General features: G+C 55.5%; 1 protein-coding gene across 1 annotated transcript in view; it reads right to left on the reverse strand.

Moving 5' to 3' along the window:
- The window catches only part of LOC144718140 (trinucleotide repeat-containing gene 6B protein-like), a 101,033-nt gene that overhangs the window by 69,540 nt on the left and 13,642 nt on the right, over positions 1–17,851 (reverse strand). Inside the window, exon 3 of the mRNA XM_078593893.1 lies at positions 13,232–13,299. Coding sequence (XP_078450019.1) covers positions 13,232–13,299 — 68 coding nt within the window. The remainder of the gene's footprint in view (positions 1–13,231; positions 13,300–17,851) is intronic.

The raw sequence follows: 17,851 nt of genomic DNA on the forward strand, positions 1-17,851 counted from the left end.
GACGTTCACCCACTCATGTCCACCCACGAACATCCACCCACCGACTCAGGTTCACCCACATGCGTTGCTGGTGTCCGTAGGACCGTGCACTCGACTGGCAGGCACAGTGAGTGGCGCAGGGCTAAGTCACATTCATTGTGAGGCAGTGGATCAGCTATTGAGTGTGCAGGCAGTGCCACCCGGACTGGGACCCACAGATCGGAGGGGCCCAGCCACCGGGCTACAAATAAGGGGGGAAATTGTACTGCGGAGCCCCCCGTTTATTTCCACGCACCAGGGCCCATGCCAACTACTGGCTGGGAGGGAGGCACAGCAGGGCTCGGGGGGAGAAGGGGAGGGGGGAAGGGCTGCCCCGTGGGGTTGGGAGGTCAGGCACAGGGGTGGAGCAGCAGCACTATTTTATATCTGACAGCAACGAGGGAGTAACGAGGGAGCAAAGGCGGCGAGCGCAACATCACGACGTGGCCGCACTCACAGGGGCCGGCATAGGGATCGAGGATGCACCCACTCCTCCTTCTCTGGCATTTCATTCCAATATGCACAGCGAGGGCATTTCCAATATTCAATGCGACACTCCAAATATCCCTATTATTGTTCCCAATAATCCCATAAATGTTCCCGATATTCAGCTAAATTCCCAATATTCGTAGCGACGTTCCCAGTATTCACGGCGATGATCCCAATATCCCAAGTGACATTCCCAATATTCACACCATCGTTCCAAATATTCGCGGCGGCGTTCCTAATTTGCGTTCCCAAGAAGGATAAAAAGCCAGGCTAGCTGAAGCCAATGAGCCCAGCCCAGCTCACTGGCTTCAGCTCACTGGCTTCATAATGATCCATATTTGTTTAATACCTTCATCGGCAAAGGAAAAATGATCGTTTAGGCCTAAAGGTGGCCCTAAAGCACCACGGCACAATGAACCAAAACAAGCAGACAAAATTCAGCAGCAGCAGTAGCTGACACAGCAACAGAAGCAGAAATATCAGTCGCTACACAAAAAGCGACAGGTACCAGCAGCAGCAGCATTAGCAACAAAAACAGCAGCAGCATCAGGAGCAGGAGCTTATCAGGCCACTATTGTCCCATGGATCTGGGAGCCTGGCCCGGGCGCCCAGCGTGCCTCCCCACACGGCCGCCGCGCTGCTAAGAATTCCTCAATCAATTTGGAGATAACAAGGCGGGTGGATTAATCTAAAGCCTCGCCGCCACTGTGGGTTTTGTTCCGCTTGGCTGCAAATTCTCCATACTGTCTCGTGTCCCTCCCTCTCTTCCACTGCGAAAAAAAACCTCCCTGCAGCTCACAGCCCACAGCAAAGCCCCCCCCCGCCACCCCCGATCTGCCTCCACCACCCGCCAATTCTCAGTCACGCAGCTCTGCACCAGCGGGCGTTGCTCGCGCGCGAGTTGTTTACCAACCGTGGAAGCGGCTCCCCGGATGATTCTCCGTGAACCTTTTAGGCCGGTGCCACTCGTGGGAGTTCAGGCTCACGCGTGGCATTTGATCGCTGATTGCGAGTAACGACCTTCATCATTGCGCGCCAGCGGTGCAGCCGCGGTTCGGGGGCGTTGGCGTCGGCGGTTCGCGCCGAGCGTTCCATTTTTGCCTCCGTCGGTTATCATTCCAGCGCCGCAGCTACCCGCGGTGCAAACGCAGCGGCGAACGCACGGAAAAAAGCGGCCAAAAAATATGACGCTGGTCTAATTATCCCGAGATCAAGAAGGGGGGGGGGGTGCTCTGCTGCTATGGATGAGCGAGAAAGGATTGGCTGCTCTTCCCGGGTGGTTCGAGCCGTCTGTATGCGCGAGCGTGCTGTCACGACCGCGCGCTGTTGGCATTCGCGGCACTGCCGCACAGCTCTTTGGACGCGGCGTTCGGGGCTGTTGCCCACGTGTTGTGAAACACGACCGGGCGAATCGACCCGAAATCGTCCGTCGCGACGACCACTGTTGTCACTCGAGCCGCAGTCAAACATCGGCGGCGTTGCGCACGTCATTCGGGGCCGACGGTTTTCGTCGTTTCGCGCCGGCGGCCTCGCGCAGAGGATCTGGGCACTCGGCGGCATTTGAGACGAAGCCAAAATATCTCGACGCGGCCACGCCGCGCACGTACGCGACGAGATTACAAAGAGAACCCCGTGAGCTCGCGGGTTGCGGCGTGGGGGGGGACACGCGGGGGAGTAGCAGCAAGGAGGGTCGAGGGGGAGCTGGGGGCGGCGAGTGGGCGGAGAGGGGAGCCGGTTTGTGGGGGGACGTGGGGGGGGGGGACGTGGGGGGGGGACGTGGGGAGGGGCGGAGTGCACCCGCCAGATCTGCACGGCAGCACCCTCATCAATCCAAGCCAATTAATTCCGCAAAATCAGATGCGGCGCGCGGGCGCGATGCAAACAGACACAGATCGGTCATGCGCGCATAACCTGCGGACGCCTGGGACGGCGGGGGAGGGGGCAGCGGGGGAGGGAGTAGAGGGGGAGGGGACAGGGGAGGGGGGGACAGGGGAGGGGGAAGCGGGGGGGGGTAGAGGGGGGGCGGGGGAGAGGGTAGAAGGGGGGGCAGAGGGGGGGGTAGAGGGGAGGGGGGGATAGGGGAGGGGGCATGGGAGGGGGCAAGGGGGGGCAGAGGGGGGGGCGTAAAGGTAGAAGGGGGGGGGCAAAGGGGGGGGGCGTGGAGGTAGGGGTAGAGGTGGCGCGGGTGGCTGTGCGCGAGGAGGAACGGCGCGCGCGCGATGTAGAGTAGCACCAACATTGATGAGAGAGATGAAACTAAGCGGGAGGCAGAACGTCGAAGCGCTGCGGTGGACGAGGGGCCGAGGCCCTTGGCGAGGAGCCGCCGCGGGACTCGCGAGGCGACAGCGCCGCCGAATTTACGAGCGGAGCGCGGGGCAGAGGGAGAGGAAATGGCGCGAGGTGCGAATGGCAGAGAGCAGCGACTGTGGGCTCGGTGGGGTGGGGGGATAGGGTGGGGAGGGGGGAATAGGGTGGGGGGAATAGGGTGGGGAGGGGGGAATTGGGTGGGGAGGGGGGAATTGGGTGGGGAGGGGGGAATAGGGTGGGGAGGGGGGAATAGGGTGGGGAGGGGGGAATAGGGTGGGGGGAATAGGGTGGGGAGGGGGGAATAGGGTGGGGATGGGGGAATTGGGTGGGGAGGGGGGAATAGGGTGGGGGGAATAGGGTGGGGAGGGGGGAATAGGGTGGGGTGGGGGGAATGGGGTGGGGGGAATAGGGTGGGGAAGGGGGAATAGGGTGGGGAAGGGGGAATAGGGTGGAGAGGGGGGAATAGGGAGGGGGGAATAGGGTGGGGGGAATAGGGTGGGGGGAATAGGGTGGGGAGGGGGGAATAGGGTGGGGTGGGGGGAATAGGGTGGGGTGGGGGGAATAGGGTGGGGAGGGGGGAATAGGGTGGGGAGGGGAGAATAGGGTGGGGTAATAGGGTGGGGGAGGGGGGAATAGGGTGGGGGGAATCTGGTGGGGGGAGGGGGGAATAGGGTGGGGGGGAATATGGCGGGGGAAGAGGGGAAATAGGGTGGGGGGGGGGAATAGGTGGGGGGTAATAGTGTGTGGGGAGGGGGGATCTGAGGGGTGGGGAGGCTGCTGTTGAGGCAAGGTCACAGCGAGCGCTGCTCTGCTCGCCGCCACGTGAGGGGCAGCGAGCCCGAGTCCGGCTCGTGGCATCGGCGCCGTGAGTTGGCGTCCAATTGCCGCGGCCTCCACCCCAGAGTCGCTGCCGACGATCGCCAAGCGGCAGCCACAAAGCCCCCCCCCCTGCCCGCCACACTCCTCGCCAATGTCACCCCCCACTCGACCAGAACCGGACTCGCCCACAACGTGATATTCTAGTGCGGCAATGTGGTTCACGGGCTGAATGCAAATGTCTGCTGCTGGCCAGGACGAGAGGGCTTCAGGAGAGAGTTCGTGTGGTTTTTGCCGTTCCTCCTCCTCCGATGAAGGAGCGCAGACTTTAGAGGTGTTTACTCCATGCCCGGCTTGTCTTTAATTTAACATTTATGAAGGAGAAACGCGCGTCGGCTTGCTGATGTTCTAATGCGGTTGATGGTTACACGCCCGTGTCTTTCGAGGAGGAATCTCAAACCCAGGAGGTGAGTTCCTTCTGGATCTGGGCGAGGTTCCAGGATGGTGACCGGAGCAGCGCAATCCCAAAGGGGGGGGGGGGGGGAGATCGGGACTCGGTTGATGTTGGGGTAACCGGCCGGCTGCCTTTGGCAAGAAAACATGTCAAGTCCCTTGCAGTTTGCGTGTCTTGTGTGCAGAATATTCACCGAAACAGGGAGGGGGTTGGTGTCGTTTTTTAGTGTTTCTGGTTACGATGCGCATTGCTTGATCAGGTTGCACATGGACCGGGCTGGCGCGCAGTATCTGCTGCAGAGCAGCCGAAGCACCTCGAGGTCATTCCTGAAAGTTGCTGTTGTTGGGAGATTCAGGATTTGGTCGTTTCACCTAAAGGTTTTATGTGGGGCTTGAAGGTCTTCTGTCCATGATAACCTCTAGACTTCTTGGGTTGGGGTCAAAGCACACTGGGCAACCACAAGGACACATCAAGGGCGACATCTGCTGCGTGATTGTTCAGGTGCAAAGCGTCTGTGGTGGTTTTGGGAGCATTTTTTAACGCAGACTCCAGAAACGGAAATGAAAAATTTAAATAAAATACATTTATGAAAATAACACCTCACCCCCACTGAACCAAGAATAGTCATCAGCACTCACCACACCACATCTACCCCACCACTCCTTACCACACCACTCTTCACCACACCACACCTATACCACCACTCACCACCACACTCACAACACCACACCTACCCCACCACTCCTCACACCACACCTATACCACCACTCCTCACCACACCACACCGACCCCCACCACACCTCACCACACCACGCCTACCCAACCACTCCTCCCCACACCAACCTCACATCCCAGCGCCCTTCACCACATCACCCCAATCCCGTGTACCGACCAAAACACCTCTCTCTTCACCCCATCACCATGACAGCCGATTCAGTAAACTCAGCCCTCACGCCCACAGACCCCTCCCTCCCTCACCCTCCCTCTCACCCTCCCTCACCCTCCCTCCCTCTCCCTCTCACCCTCCCTCCCTCTCACCCTCCCTCCCTCTCACCCTCCCTCCCTCTCACCCACCCTTCTCGCAACCTCCCTGGCTCCGCCGGTCCACAAGGGATGACGGATTATGCCGGGGATAAAACCGTACAAGAAATTTGCCAAAATGCTAATGCAGAGGCGCCAATCGCGTAGCACAGTGACGGCGACAAAGTCGTAATTACAGCGAAATTAAGGCTCGTTAGATTTAATTACTCTACATCCTCTGGGACTACGTTGCACAAATCCCCCACATTTTTTTTTACTTGCGGGAGGAAAAAAATATTTGCTCGACGCGAGATGGCGGTGAACGCGCTGCCGCCGCGGCCACCACTGCAGTGACGTCCGTGTCGGCGGTGTGTCCGTGGTGTGTTGGTTGCGAGTCGGCGGTGTGTCGGTGGCGTATTGGTGGCATATCGGTGGCGTGTCATTGGCGTGTCAGCGGTGCGTCGGCAGCGTATCCGTGGTGTATCGGCGGAGTGTCCGTGGCGTGTCAGCGGTGTCGGTAGTGAGTTGGTGGTGAGTCGGTGGTGTTGGTAGCGAGTCGGCAGAATGTCGGGTGTGTGTCCGTGGCGTGTCGGGTGTGTGTCCGTGGCGTGTCCGTGGCGTGTCCGTGGCGTGTCCGTGGCGTGTCCGTGGCGTGTCAGCGGTGTCGGTGGTGTATCAGTGGTGAGTCGGTGGTGTTGGTAGCGAGTCGGCGGAATGTCGGGTGTGTGTCCGTGGCGTGTCGGGTGTGTGTCCGTGGCGTGTTGTGTGTGTCCGTGGCATGTCGGGTGTGTGTCCGTGGCGTGTCGGGTGTGTGTTCGTGGCATGTTGGCGGCGTATCGGTGGTGCCGGCTGCGCGCTTTCGTGTCCAATCGCCTGCGTCTGGGCATGGCTCTCCCCGCCGCGCTTCCAAGATTGGAAACCCAACTGAAAGCTCGGACCCCACTTCTGATTTCGTCTTCCTGCAGCGTTTGAATGACGATGATTACAATTATAGACCTGGGTTTCTTGAGCCACGAGATAAGCTCCTGGTGACGCCAATTGAAAACCTTCTGATGCCTCCATCGAAAGATCTCAAGTGCCAACGACGCGGCCGCGATGTTTGTTTTTGCGCGCGCCCACGGTCGCGGTGCCGGCTGACAGGGTCTCAAGTCACGCCTCCTCGCGTAGTCCGGAATGCATTCGTGAATTAATTCGCCGGGACAGAAATGGATATGGCAAGAACTACGACATGATGGGGGATGGACGATCAGAGAAGTGCGCAGTGGTTAGAAGACGAATACCGAGAGCTAAAAGGCTCCCAGCAAAAGCAGTCGCAACGAGAGTTGGAGGGAAACAGAGGCAGAGGACGCCCACGGTGGAAACCGAAGGCTCCAGCCAGGACGTAATATACATGCAGCTCGTCTGTGGCACACAAGACTAGTGGCCCATGGACCTCGAGGCCCCCGCAAAGCCTGGAATGGAAAGAAGTGTAATACTAATGCGTGTGCACGCGCGTGTGTGTCATGTGCGGTGAAGTGATTAGGCCGCACTTCACAGCTCGCTTATTAAGCGTTATGTAATTGTGCCTAGCTGTCATCTGCAGCTTTATAAAACTCGTGACGATACGCGCGGAATACACAAGAGTCTGCGCAGGCGCGCATGAGCACACACGCGGCCCGTCATAAAAACGCCCACGCCCCGAGCTCTCAGCTCGCTCACGCACGCACACGCTCGCACGCGCACACACGCGCGCTCGCACCCACGCACTCGCATAATACGATTACTGGCGGCGTAACAAATTAGCGAAATGACGATAGTTACGCCGCTGAGAGAGAGAGAAGGCTGTATGCACGGCTCAACGTGCCAATCACCAGTCCGGTCACGCAGAGACCGGCAGCCTCATTTACACCCACTGCCGTCACCCCCCCCCCGCCAACTCCTGCCTCCAAATAAAAACCATCGTCATCCAAATGGGTGTTAAATTGCACCCAATTAAACAGGCAGCTAACCCGCTGCATGAACCACTTTTGGCATGCGGCATTGTCACATTCCATAATAATCCGCGCGGCTCCGTTGGAAACAGAAATCATTTAGGCATTAGCGGTGCGAGATGAACGTGACGATGCAGTGTGATGGACACCGAGAGGGCATTAGTTGATCGCTTAATTTAAGACATATTTAGCGCCGATGCCGCAGAGCATGAGACCGATCCCTAACACACGACCAACTAAAACGTCGCGATCGTTATCAGAATTCGCGGTGTTATTTACGCACGTGCATTGATTTTATTTTTTAATTGCCGGCGCGACATTTGGCCGTTTGGGAGACGGAATTTAATTCGTCACGTTCAATTCCAATGAAACGGCGACGGAGATCAAATGAAAATGTAATTGAATTCCATATTTGGGGGGGGGGGGGTGGAGGGAAAGTCGATGGCGCTGGAAATTAGCCGCGATAAGCAGCTGAGCCCCCAGCTGCCTTTGTCTCTCTCATAAGTAAAAAAAAAGATCCACATCGATTGTCACGTCGAAGAGGAGAATTGGTGACATCGAGGTCCCTAACGAACGGACAGCCCTCCCCCACAAGTGCTGCTGCTGCGTACGCAGAACCACTCCACGGGCCAATGCACCGACGCATCCCGCGCAACGTTCGCTACGGAATCCTGAACGCGCTCTCGTGAACAGGTACGGTTTTGATAATTGTTTTTTTACCCTTTTATCTGGCAACAAAACTGACACCTTTTTTTTTTACAAGAAGTCATGTTTGCATTGACCACAATACCTGCAGTCGTAATGCAAACAAAAAACATAACTCTGATTGTATGCACTGTCCTTGAAGTTGATTGGTCCACACCCGAGACAGCTTTCCTTAGAGCCTAGTCTCACATGGTGTTGGACCAGGTGACGCCAAAAGGCGCACTACGGTACGGTTTTGCTGCCCGGCCTCAGCTCACACATCGGTGACTGCGAGTGATATCTCCGGCGTTGACTCACGGAAAGTAACCAGCGTGGTGAAGTATGGTCAGACAAACCCCCGTGCATGATAAAGGTTTTTTGGGGTTAGATCACGTAAATAGCCACGTGTTGACCCGCCACCACCCGACACAGCCAAATTAGTAACGTTTGCCACGTACGTTCCAATTAGTTTCTATTTTAGCAAACCGGTGAGTTGGAAAGTAAACCCACAACATTTACAATTTGAGTACGACGTTTAGCTGGTGATTACAACCAGCTCCAGGCGATTTTCCATAATTTATATATGTTTAAGCAATCTAACCCCCAAAAAACCTTTTATTGTGGATAATATTGGTCGCGAAAGCCTACGCGTTAAACCCCGGTGACCGGCAGGGCATGGGGGAAGGGTTTCGTCCAGCAGTGGCTTGACAATTGGCTGTAAATTATTATTACGGTTAATTTGTGGGAATGTTTCGGAGAGAAACGGGTATCGGTGGCCCCGTTTGCCCCACGGCGGTCTGGGAGACAGTTTTGTAAATAAACAGAGAAGAGGGAGCAGAGCGAATGGAGGCAGGTAAATAAATAAATAAAGGCGCAATGACAACAATGCGCGCGCAGCCTCGCCGTTCTGCCCCGCGAGCGGCGCTTCGTGCCCAGTTAATTGGTACGGACGGGTCGTGTGCACAGCGGGGAGATGGTGGGAGGGGCTGACACAGGCGTCACGGCAAAGACCCATTACTCATCCGCACCGCATCCGATCGTGGAGCTTGCACCGCTGAGCCGAGTCGGCGTCGGGAACGCCGTCGACCCCACACCCCCCCTCCCTCACTCCGTCCACGCAACCAGCCTCAGCGGCAAGTCTCCGAAGTTCACCAAAATCGCTGCTCGATCGTCATCTCTGCCGGCCGGGTGGCTCGGCGGGAGAGCGAGCGACTCGCAATCGGAAGGTTTGCGAGTTCAAATCTTTGTTGGGGGTCGATAAAATTGGTACCGCTTTGTGGGAGAAGTCAACAGTGGTTGTCTTCCTACGGATTTTTTTTTATTTTACCAGATAAGGCCCACTGAGCTATGTAGCTCTTTTTCAGAAGCGACCTGGCTATCACAAATGATAGCTCAACGAAGTGGCTTATCATGTGGAAATGTATAGCAGCCAAATAATCTAAATGCACGTTGAATCTAAATGTGGAGGGAAAACCCGGAGGACACAGCGAAAAATCAACACAACCACGGGGAGAACATGCAAACTCCAAATATGTAGGCGTCAAGGTCGGGATCGAACCCACGACCTCCTGCATATTAGGCGAGGCCGTTAACATCTCGCCACCGCCACAACAATAAGGAATTTCCATCACCAAGGACTGTGAACAAGAGAGCAGCGCCAATACCTCAATGCTCATTTCAGCAGGAAACCAATCTGACTTTATTGTTTGATTTTTGTAAGAATGCAAAGGTGCAGCTCTGCAATTGCCTGCTCACGTCACTGCTGGCGGTACAGTCTCCACTAAAGAGCCCCTGTAGAGGATATTTGGCCTACTCTTCCATGCCAGCCAGACGTCTGATTTGAACGACTGGTCTTAACGATAACAAAAAAACAGAATTTTGGTCACTACCTGATGATGCAGATTGGAACTATCAGTGAAACTTCGTACCCAATTGTTGAATCTTGTGTGGAACACTCTCCAATACACCGGTGTTCTGAAGCATGAATTAATTGGCTCATTAGTTGACGTGGCAACTGTATTAATTGGCTGTGTCGGGTGGATGAGGGTGTACGACACACATGTTGCTTATGTGATCCGACCCAAAACTCTATTATTGTAATATTGGTCGCAAAATTAGACTTACTAAAGATAAGCTATTCATTTTCTTTAATCATATTTCTTAGCCGGAGCTGCTTTGTTTACATTTTAAACGACGTCTCGAATTTTCTGGATTCCAAGCATTGGGCATTAGGGAAAATTGCACTTTGAGCTAAGCGCTCAGTGATTTATTTGCTGATGCGAACGGTGCCAAAAATGAAAACACAATTGCGACCCGCCACTCGCACTTTCGTGTCAACAGGGGGAAACTTGTCACGCAGCCCAGAGGACAACTGGGAGTGGAATATCACTATTCATAACAATGGTGAATGACGAGAGTGGCGTGATATTGTCACACGTCTAGACAACAAGGGGTCGCGATCGTGGCCGATGTCACGGTCACAATCGGGCCGTCACCCCCCGTCCGTAAATCCACAACTCACCCCCCACCCCCTCTGCGTGCGTGAACATTGTCGCATTGTCGCCCTTCTCACTTGGGCGAAAGCCGCCAGGATGCGTTACGTAAACGTCGCGGCCGCAATCCGCCGTGCTTTGATCCCCCCCGCCGAAGTCATCAGCGCCATCATCATCACTGTTGTTTCTCTGCTGCTGATGTTGTCGTCGCTTGTGCTATTGTTGTGATCGTTGATGTTCTGTTGTTGCTGCCACTATTGTTTTCTGTGTTGTTGTTGTCGTCACTGTCATTGTTCATGTGTTGTTATTGGTGTTGGTGTTTTCCGTATTATTGTCATTGTATGTGCTGTTGGTATTGTTGTTATTGTTCATGTGCTGTTGTCATTGCCGCTGGTGTTTTCTGCATTATTGTTGTTATTGTTGATGTATTGTTGTTGTCCCTGGTGGTTCTGTATTGCTGTTGTTATTGTTCATGTACTGTTGTTGTTGTTGGTGATTCTGCATTATTGTTATTGTTTATGTGCTGTTGTTATTTGTGTTGTTGTCGCTGTTGATTCTGTATTGTTGTTGTTATTGTTTGTGTTGTTGCTGGTGATTCTGTATTGTTGTTATTGTTTGTGTTGTTGCTGGTGATTCTGTATTGTTGTTGTTATTGTTTGTGTTGTTGCTGGTGATTCTGTATTGTTGTTGTCGTTGCGGCTACAGACGACCGAAGGCAACTCCCGCGCTTAGGAACACCCGCCGGAGCCTCGCACGCAATCGCTACGCCGCTCTGCAGCCGAGGCGTCAAAGCAGAGTAAATAAAACAAGATGATCTCCGCCGGTTTAATGATCACAAGCGGTCCAATTAGTTTCCGCGACAGCAGGAAACACCGGCCTAGAAGCGGACCGTGGCGGGAGCCACTGCTGCCGCTGTCGCCGATACCACCACCACCGCCCTGTGTATAATGTTGTTGTTCCCCCCGCCTTCCTCCTACCTCACCCACACTGCGCGACCATCGGTGGCATCGCACGAGACGAAGAACCCATCGGGATCTCTCACAGCGGAGCGGCGCGTATGTCACCCCGTGCACGTGAGGCAGCGGCCCTTCAAATGACCTCTGGTCCCCACACACCACCCACCACCACCCCCCCACCGCCCGGCCCATGCCTCAAGAGTGGTGTTTCGTGGCGTGACGATCAAAACCGATATTTAATACTCACAGCTGGAATTGTAGCCAATTTAGGTGCAGAAGTAGATTTAATGTGATGGGGTTATTTTGTGTGTGTGTGTGTGCGCGCGGTCACAAAGGCAGGCGGGCGGGCGGTCGTGGTGCTGGCCGCCCACCCCCTCGTGCGCCGTGCCGACCTTCATCGGTGCTCGCCAACAGCACTTGCCGCAACAATCTGGTTAGGCTATATGGGGGATCTTCGCCTTTGTCTTTTCGTCACCGGGTGACCACATTGAGAACTGGGGACCGCGATGCACGACACTTGAGAATCCAGTTTAATCACAGGCGGCTGCTCGGATTAAAAACCCAGGGCAGCCGTGAAAATTGTAAAGACGTTTCTGAGGACGGGGGGGGGAAGCCGGCCCCCATCCACACCCCCACCCACCCCCCCACTTTGGCGTGGCAGACTCCGGCACCGCGGCTCAAATTTAGGTCAGACCCCACGATGCATGCGCAGAGCCAGTGTTTGTGAAATTGCATCAAATTTGCCATAAACCCACGTCACCGCAATCCCCGTGACACATAATTACACGTCCGCGAGGGTGGGTTTGATGGGACGGGGGTGGGGAGCGGGGGAGGGAAAAGGGGGGCGATCGCTTTGAAACCCCGGGCCCCCCAACCCAACCCCCCCACCCCTCCCCCGCCGCTCCCCACCCTCCACTCAGCTGCGTGCATTGTAATGGGGAGTTAGGGGCTGCCTGAAGCGCATGTTGATTACATGGCAGTGTTGTTTCCCCTTCTGCGAAGACAAATAAGAATAAAATTACAATCGCCAGGGGACGTGCAGCAGCTACTCGGGTGAAAATTGATTTGCTTAAAGGCCATTATCTTTTTTCTTCCCTTCCTCCAAAACAGATGAAGTAATCTGGACGAAGCAGGCCGTCTCCGGACGGAGCTCACGTCACCATCGCCCGCGTACGTTCTTCGCCTCCCCCCCATTACTCACTCCGCGCCGCGTTGTATTTTTTATTCAAGCGCCACGGTGCGGACGCCCGCCCGCCCGCTCGCGCGTTCCGTGTTTCGGAGACGGCGAATCGGCGCGCTTCCATCACCCGGCACCTCGCCGACCGGCTCGCTCGCAGCCGCCAATTACCACGGCCCCCCGCTCGCCGAGCGACGACTGCCGCTGCACCTCCGCCCCCCCCCCCCCCCGGGAGGAGACGCCACGGCAACCGAGCAGCGGGACTCTCGGATACCCGCCCCTGCCGCCCCGACGTGGGGCACCGGCGCCCAACGTTGCCAAGGAGCTCACGGAGTGGAGATGCCGGACGTACGTACAGACGAAGAGACAGACGGACAAACACCGTGTCGGCCCTCGTGCGTTCTCTCTGGCCGTCCGCTTGTAAGTCACGGAGTCACATGGAGAGCGCGGCGGGCATGTTGCTGGCCGGCCGCCGCAGGACACTTCTCCTCGAAGGTTTTGTCGCCGAACGCAAGGGCGGGAATTCCGGCGACGGCGGGAGGGAAGGCCCGAGGCCCCACCGCAGGGTGAATGCACGGAGAGAGCCTTGTTTACAAAACCAGTCAATAAATAAATAAACCGCCCCTGCCGCCAGCATCCCCACTCTAGCCCAGGAACGTTGCAAATGACCCGCCACCCCCTCCACCCCTGTACATGTACAGCCCCGGTGGTGGTAGCGGTGGTTGTTTGGGTGGTGATGGTTGCTTAGGTTATGATGGCAGCGGTGGTTTACATGGTGGTGGTGGTAGTGGTGATGGATTGGATGCTCGTGGTTGTTGTTTATGTTTGCCGTGGTTAGTGGTCCGTACCCTCTCCTCGTAGGCTCACTCGACGCCACGCTCCGCCGATCCAGGTGCCGCGGTTTCTCCACCTCCCACTGCAGCCACCGGGGGGATGGGGGGGAAGGGAGAAGGGAGCAGGATGAGGGGGGTGGGTGCGGGGAGAGGGACACACACACACTTGCGTGAGCACCCGAGGGCGGCCTGAGCTGAGCGGTGGGGCCGCGCGGGGTGGAGCTGTAGGTAGTGCTATTGGAGGAGGATGTGATCGAGGTGGAACCGGAGATGGTCGAGATCTAGGCGGTGGCGCTCTAGGAAGGCGGAGGTGTAAGAGGGAGGTGAAGACAAGAAGTGGTGGAATTGGAGATGGAAGGCGTCGATGTGGAACAGTGGGACGTAGAACTGAAGGTGGAGCACGTGGGGCTGGATCTGGAGGTGGTGTAGCTGTGGGAGATCGAGATGCAGGAGGTGGACTGGGAGGCAGTGGAGCTGAGGGTACTGGGATCGAGGTTCAAGAGCTGTAGGTGGAGCAGGAGGAGGAGCTGGAGCTGAAAACACAGGGAGCCTTTCTGCGCCAGAGATGAATTTGCAGGACCACAGTTGTGCTGGTGGTATCACTGCCGTCAACGGCGGCTAAATTCACTCAGCTCCATCAAGAAATCTCTTCCACCGCTGCCTCCGACGTGGACGACGACGACGACTTACAAGACTCGCGCCGTTTCCCGGCCAGCCGCTCGCCCCGGCTCAAGAGGCGCAGCAATTTAAACCCCCGTGGCAGCTGCGGCTTCGCTGTGACCTACGACCCTGCCTGCGGCGTCAAGCCCAACGGCGCCCGTGACCCTTGCCCTTGACCCTGACCGCGATCGTCTAGACAGGCTTGGCCGGCGAGGTTGTGCCGGAGGCCATTCTGCGGGAGACAGCCCTCACAAAAACCCACGGCAGCTTTCAAAAGCACGAGCGCATGACCCAGCGGTGCAGCCGACACATGTAGGCCCACAGACACATCGCCGAAAAGTGGTTATTGAGCAACATAATGCAAAGAGGACGCTTAAAATGTGCAGAGGCTTTCCCAACAGACAATCTCGTAACGAGACGACTCCACCAAACAAATCCCGTCCCCTTGTTCCCGCGCACATAATCCATTTATCAGACGCACGCTCTTCATCCAATCCACAACCCCCTCCATTTTTAACGATTGTGCCGCTAATTTATTGATGACGTAAAAATGTCAGGGCAGCACTGATTTAGCGGCGCAGGCCCAACTTGTCCACCGCGATCGGCGAGATGGGCGAACATTACCAGACACGCCGTTTCATTTGTCACGGGTGGCTCGACGCGTCACCCCGTCCGTGCGCGCTCGGGACGCAGGCACAGTGCGGCATTGTCGGACATCGGAACGAAGTCAACAAAAAAAAAGCTTCCGCGTTACGTTCCTCCGTTTTCTCCCGAATCAGGCCGTCTGCTAGGCTCGCTCACGAGACGAACCGAACCAAACGAAAGCCAAAGGGACAATCGACTGTGCGGTCGCGTCACAGGGCCCGCGCTTTGGGTCAAAAGAGAATCGCAACCACTCGGCCACCACTCACACCTCTTCCCCCCCCCCACCCCCGATGCTCACATCGCCTGCCGCGTCATGCAGAGAGAGGCACGGACACTAACGGCCGACGCGTTCGTGAATAATTCATTAAAATAACAAATAATGTTCCACAATCGGGCCTTAATTTGTCGGTGAATATTTCCCGGGTCGCTGGTCGACTGGGGTCGACACGGCCATGGCAAGAGAGGTAGACATGATGTTATATGGCGGGTGTGGAAATATTTTGCAGGGTCGCCCTCCCATAAAGACTGCTGAAACTAAGCCCTGACCTTAACAATCCTCATTATCATTAACATAATACAAATAATGAAATACATTAAATTATAAAATTTGCACATGTGAAAAGAGTGTTCAGAGGTCAATTCAACGTGTTGGCAAAGGTCACTTTCCATTAAAGTGTTTTTGGCGTAAAACGCGACCACGTGCCCATCGGCAACAACAACAACAACAGCAGCAGCAGTGGATTAGATCCCCAGAGGCTAGTGCTAGGCCGCGTTTCGGTTGCTCTGTCGAGACACGAAATCGTGGTCTGCAAGTCCTCGCGCCGTGCCTGGCACGCACGCACGCACAAAGTCACCGACGGCCCCTTTAGAGGAGCACTGTTAGCCACGGCCTCGCGAGACGGACGCGGCGTGAGGATAATGACACACGAAATTACATTCGCATTTAGACGCCGGGTTAGCGGGAGACGCAGCGCATTTCACGGAGCACTCAACCATCGCCATGCGACACGCGGCCACACAGAACCACGTGCTCACGCACACAATTACTGTCTGTGGAGGGTGGCAAGTGCAGCTGTGCGCAATATGCCACAGCCAAGAGCGATGCTTGGTACACTATGCGCAAAGGTTGCACGTAGATGGAAACTTGATGATGATGCAGGCAGTGATGAGAAGGAAACTGGCACTGTTTGGACACACGTGTAGGATGGACAACAACTGGAAAATTAAAAGTGTGTTGTTGTTCGGAATAATTGAAGGAACCAGAAAGAGAGGAAGACCTAAGAGAGAATGGCTTGAGGACGACATCACGAGAGATTGTTGGCAGAATGATGTAGCACTACTTGAGCATATTGGCACAAGACAGACGAATGTGGAAACATATGACGAAATAATAATAATAATGCAATTTATAAGGCGCGCAAATTTGCGGACGTAACGGCCGCAACTCAGAGGCGCGAAATGTGCAGTGGACACCTACTATGGGCTAACTGCCCATGTATAGTGATGATCATGACAGGGCAAGTGGTTGCTAACCTGCGGTCCATGGAATACCGGTGATCAAAAAGCCAGCGGAAGTTGCCCGCGGAACTGGTGCAGATACAACGATTCAGAGCAACAATTAATTCTGGAAAATGCGTGATTGGCGCGTGGTGGTTCGCGACGTAGTTTCTGAGGACTGGTGGGGATCCGTGGTTTCGGAAAGGTTGGGAACCACTGCTACAAGCTGTATCTAAGTGCTGCACGCTATAGGGTGCAGCTTTGAGCGGCATACTGTCAAGCAGGGATTTTGACTCAGTTTACGTGGATGGGCCATATAAAATTAGCGTGTGCTGGTGTGGTCCAGGAAAGCCACAGATCTCAGTGGGCTGCAGCTCAGTGGGCCACTCCATGAGTCTCAGTGGGCCACTCCATGAGTCTCAGTGGGCCACATCTGGCCCTTGGGCAGCCACTGGGACAAAAGCTCAAGAGATACGTCAATAACATACATTCATAAAAACCCAGCAACGTTTTGGGTAATGGCCCTTCTTCATAACGATCCTAGAGACACGTTAATTTGTTTTAACCCGGTGTGAGCTCAAGGCAGCGGGACAAATCCCATTTTGCACGAGTGACCTGGGCCACTAAAATGACAAGCAATGAGATCAAAATAAAGGACAACCAGAAAGCAAATAGAAATCGGTGCAAAAACAACCGCGTGGCAGAAGGAGGAGGAAGAAATACTCGAGTGGGGTACAAGCGCCGTGTGTGCGGGTGCTGCGCAAGAGAACGCTCGTTCATTATCCGCTCGTCACGAACGCGCAAAGGTCAAAAATAACGAATGATTATTTATTAAATTTTTTAAGAAGTTCCACACACCCAAACCGCTGGCTGCACACGCAAGGACTTCCCTAATCCTGCAAAACCACGCGCCGTTTTTATTTTCACCGCGAAGCGCCTGCGGGGTGGGAAGGGGGGGGGGTGCGGTGAGGGAGGGGGGGGGGCCGCGGTAGGGGGGGGGGTTGTGGGGGGAGACCCCGTCAAATCGGACACCGTTGCAGCCTCGGCCGACCAAGACGGCGGCGAGATTTGAGGCAATTTATGGAATGATCGACGCTCTTGTTTATTAATAAAGCCCAGGCGCCAGAGACTTCACAGGACCTCGCCACTCACCGCCGTGATTAATGTTTTAAACGGTGTCACTAACTAGCCCAAATTACAATATCACATTTTATTTGATTACAGGCACCGTCATGTTAATTTAACGATGCGTCACACACGCCGGCGTAATAAACCCGCGTAAACACCTCCCTTGAGTGCATAAAACTAAAATTATTTTACCTGCTCTCGACGCTCGTCAAAGCACTCAACGTCAGCGCGTGGCGGCACTGTGGCGGTAAGAGTGGGGGGGGTGCACGGCGACGGAGGAGATGGAGCGCGTTCTCCCCGATGACCAAACCCGGATCATCCAGGTTCCGATCTATCGCCAACAATACCCCCCCCCCCCGATCATTTAGGTAGGGGGGGAGGGGGGGCAGAAAATGTTCTCCCCATTCCTGACCACTGCCCGCCGTCTACTTTTCCAGGATATTAGGAGGCACAGGTCCAATGTGGTTTGCGTGGAATTAAATAAGAAGGGGAGTGGCTGTGTGTCTTCCAATTCTCTCCGTCCCCCTCCCACCCCCTCTATCATCATCTCTTTGTAGCCCAGTGCCTGGGCCCCTCTGCTCGCAGTGGGCTCCTGTGCAGCTGCACCGCCTGCACAGTCGACTGCCACGCCGCCACTGCCTTTTCTTTGATTCACCCTCATCGCCAACGAACCCTCGAGCAGCCGCGCCGCGGGATCCCTAATGA

The sequence above is a fragment of the Lampetra planeri genome, chromosome 1 (assembly GCF_965212315.1).
Source record: "Lampetra planeri chromosome 1, kcLamPlan1.2.h2, whole genome shotgun sequence".
Lineage (NCBI taxonomy): Eukaryota > Metazoa > Chordata > Hyperoartia > Petromyzontiformes > Petromyzontidae > Lampetra > Lampetra planeri.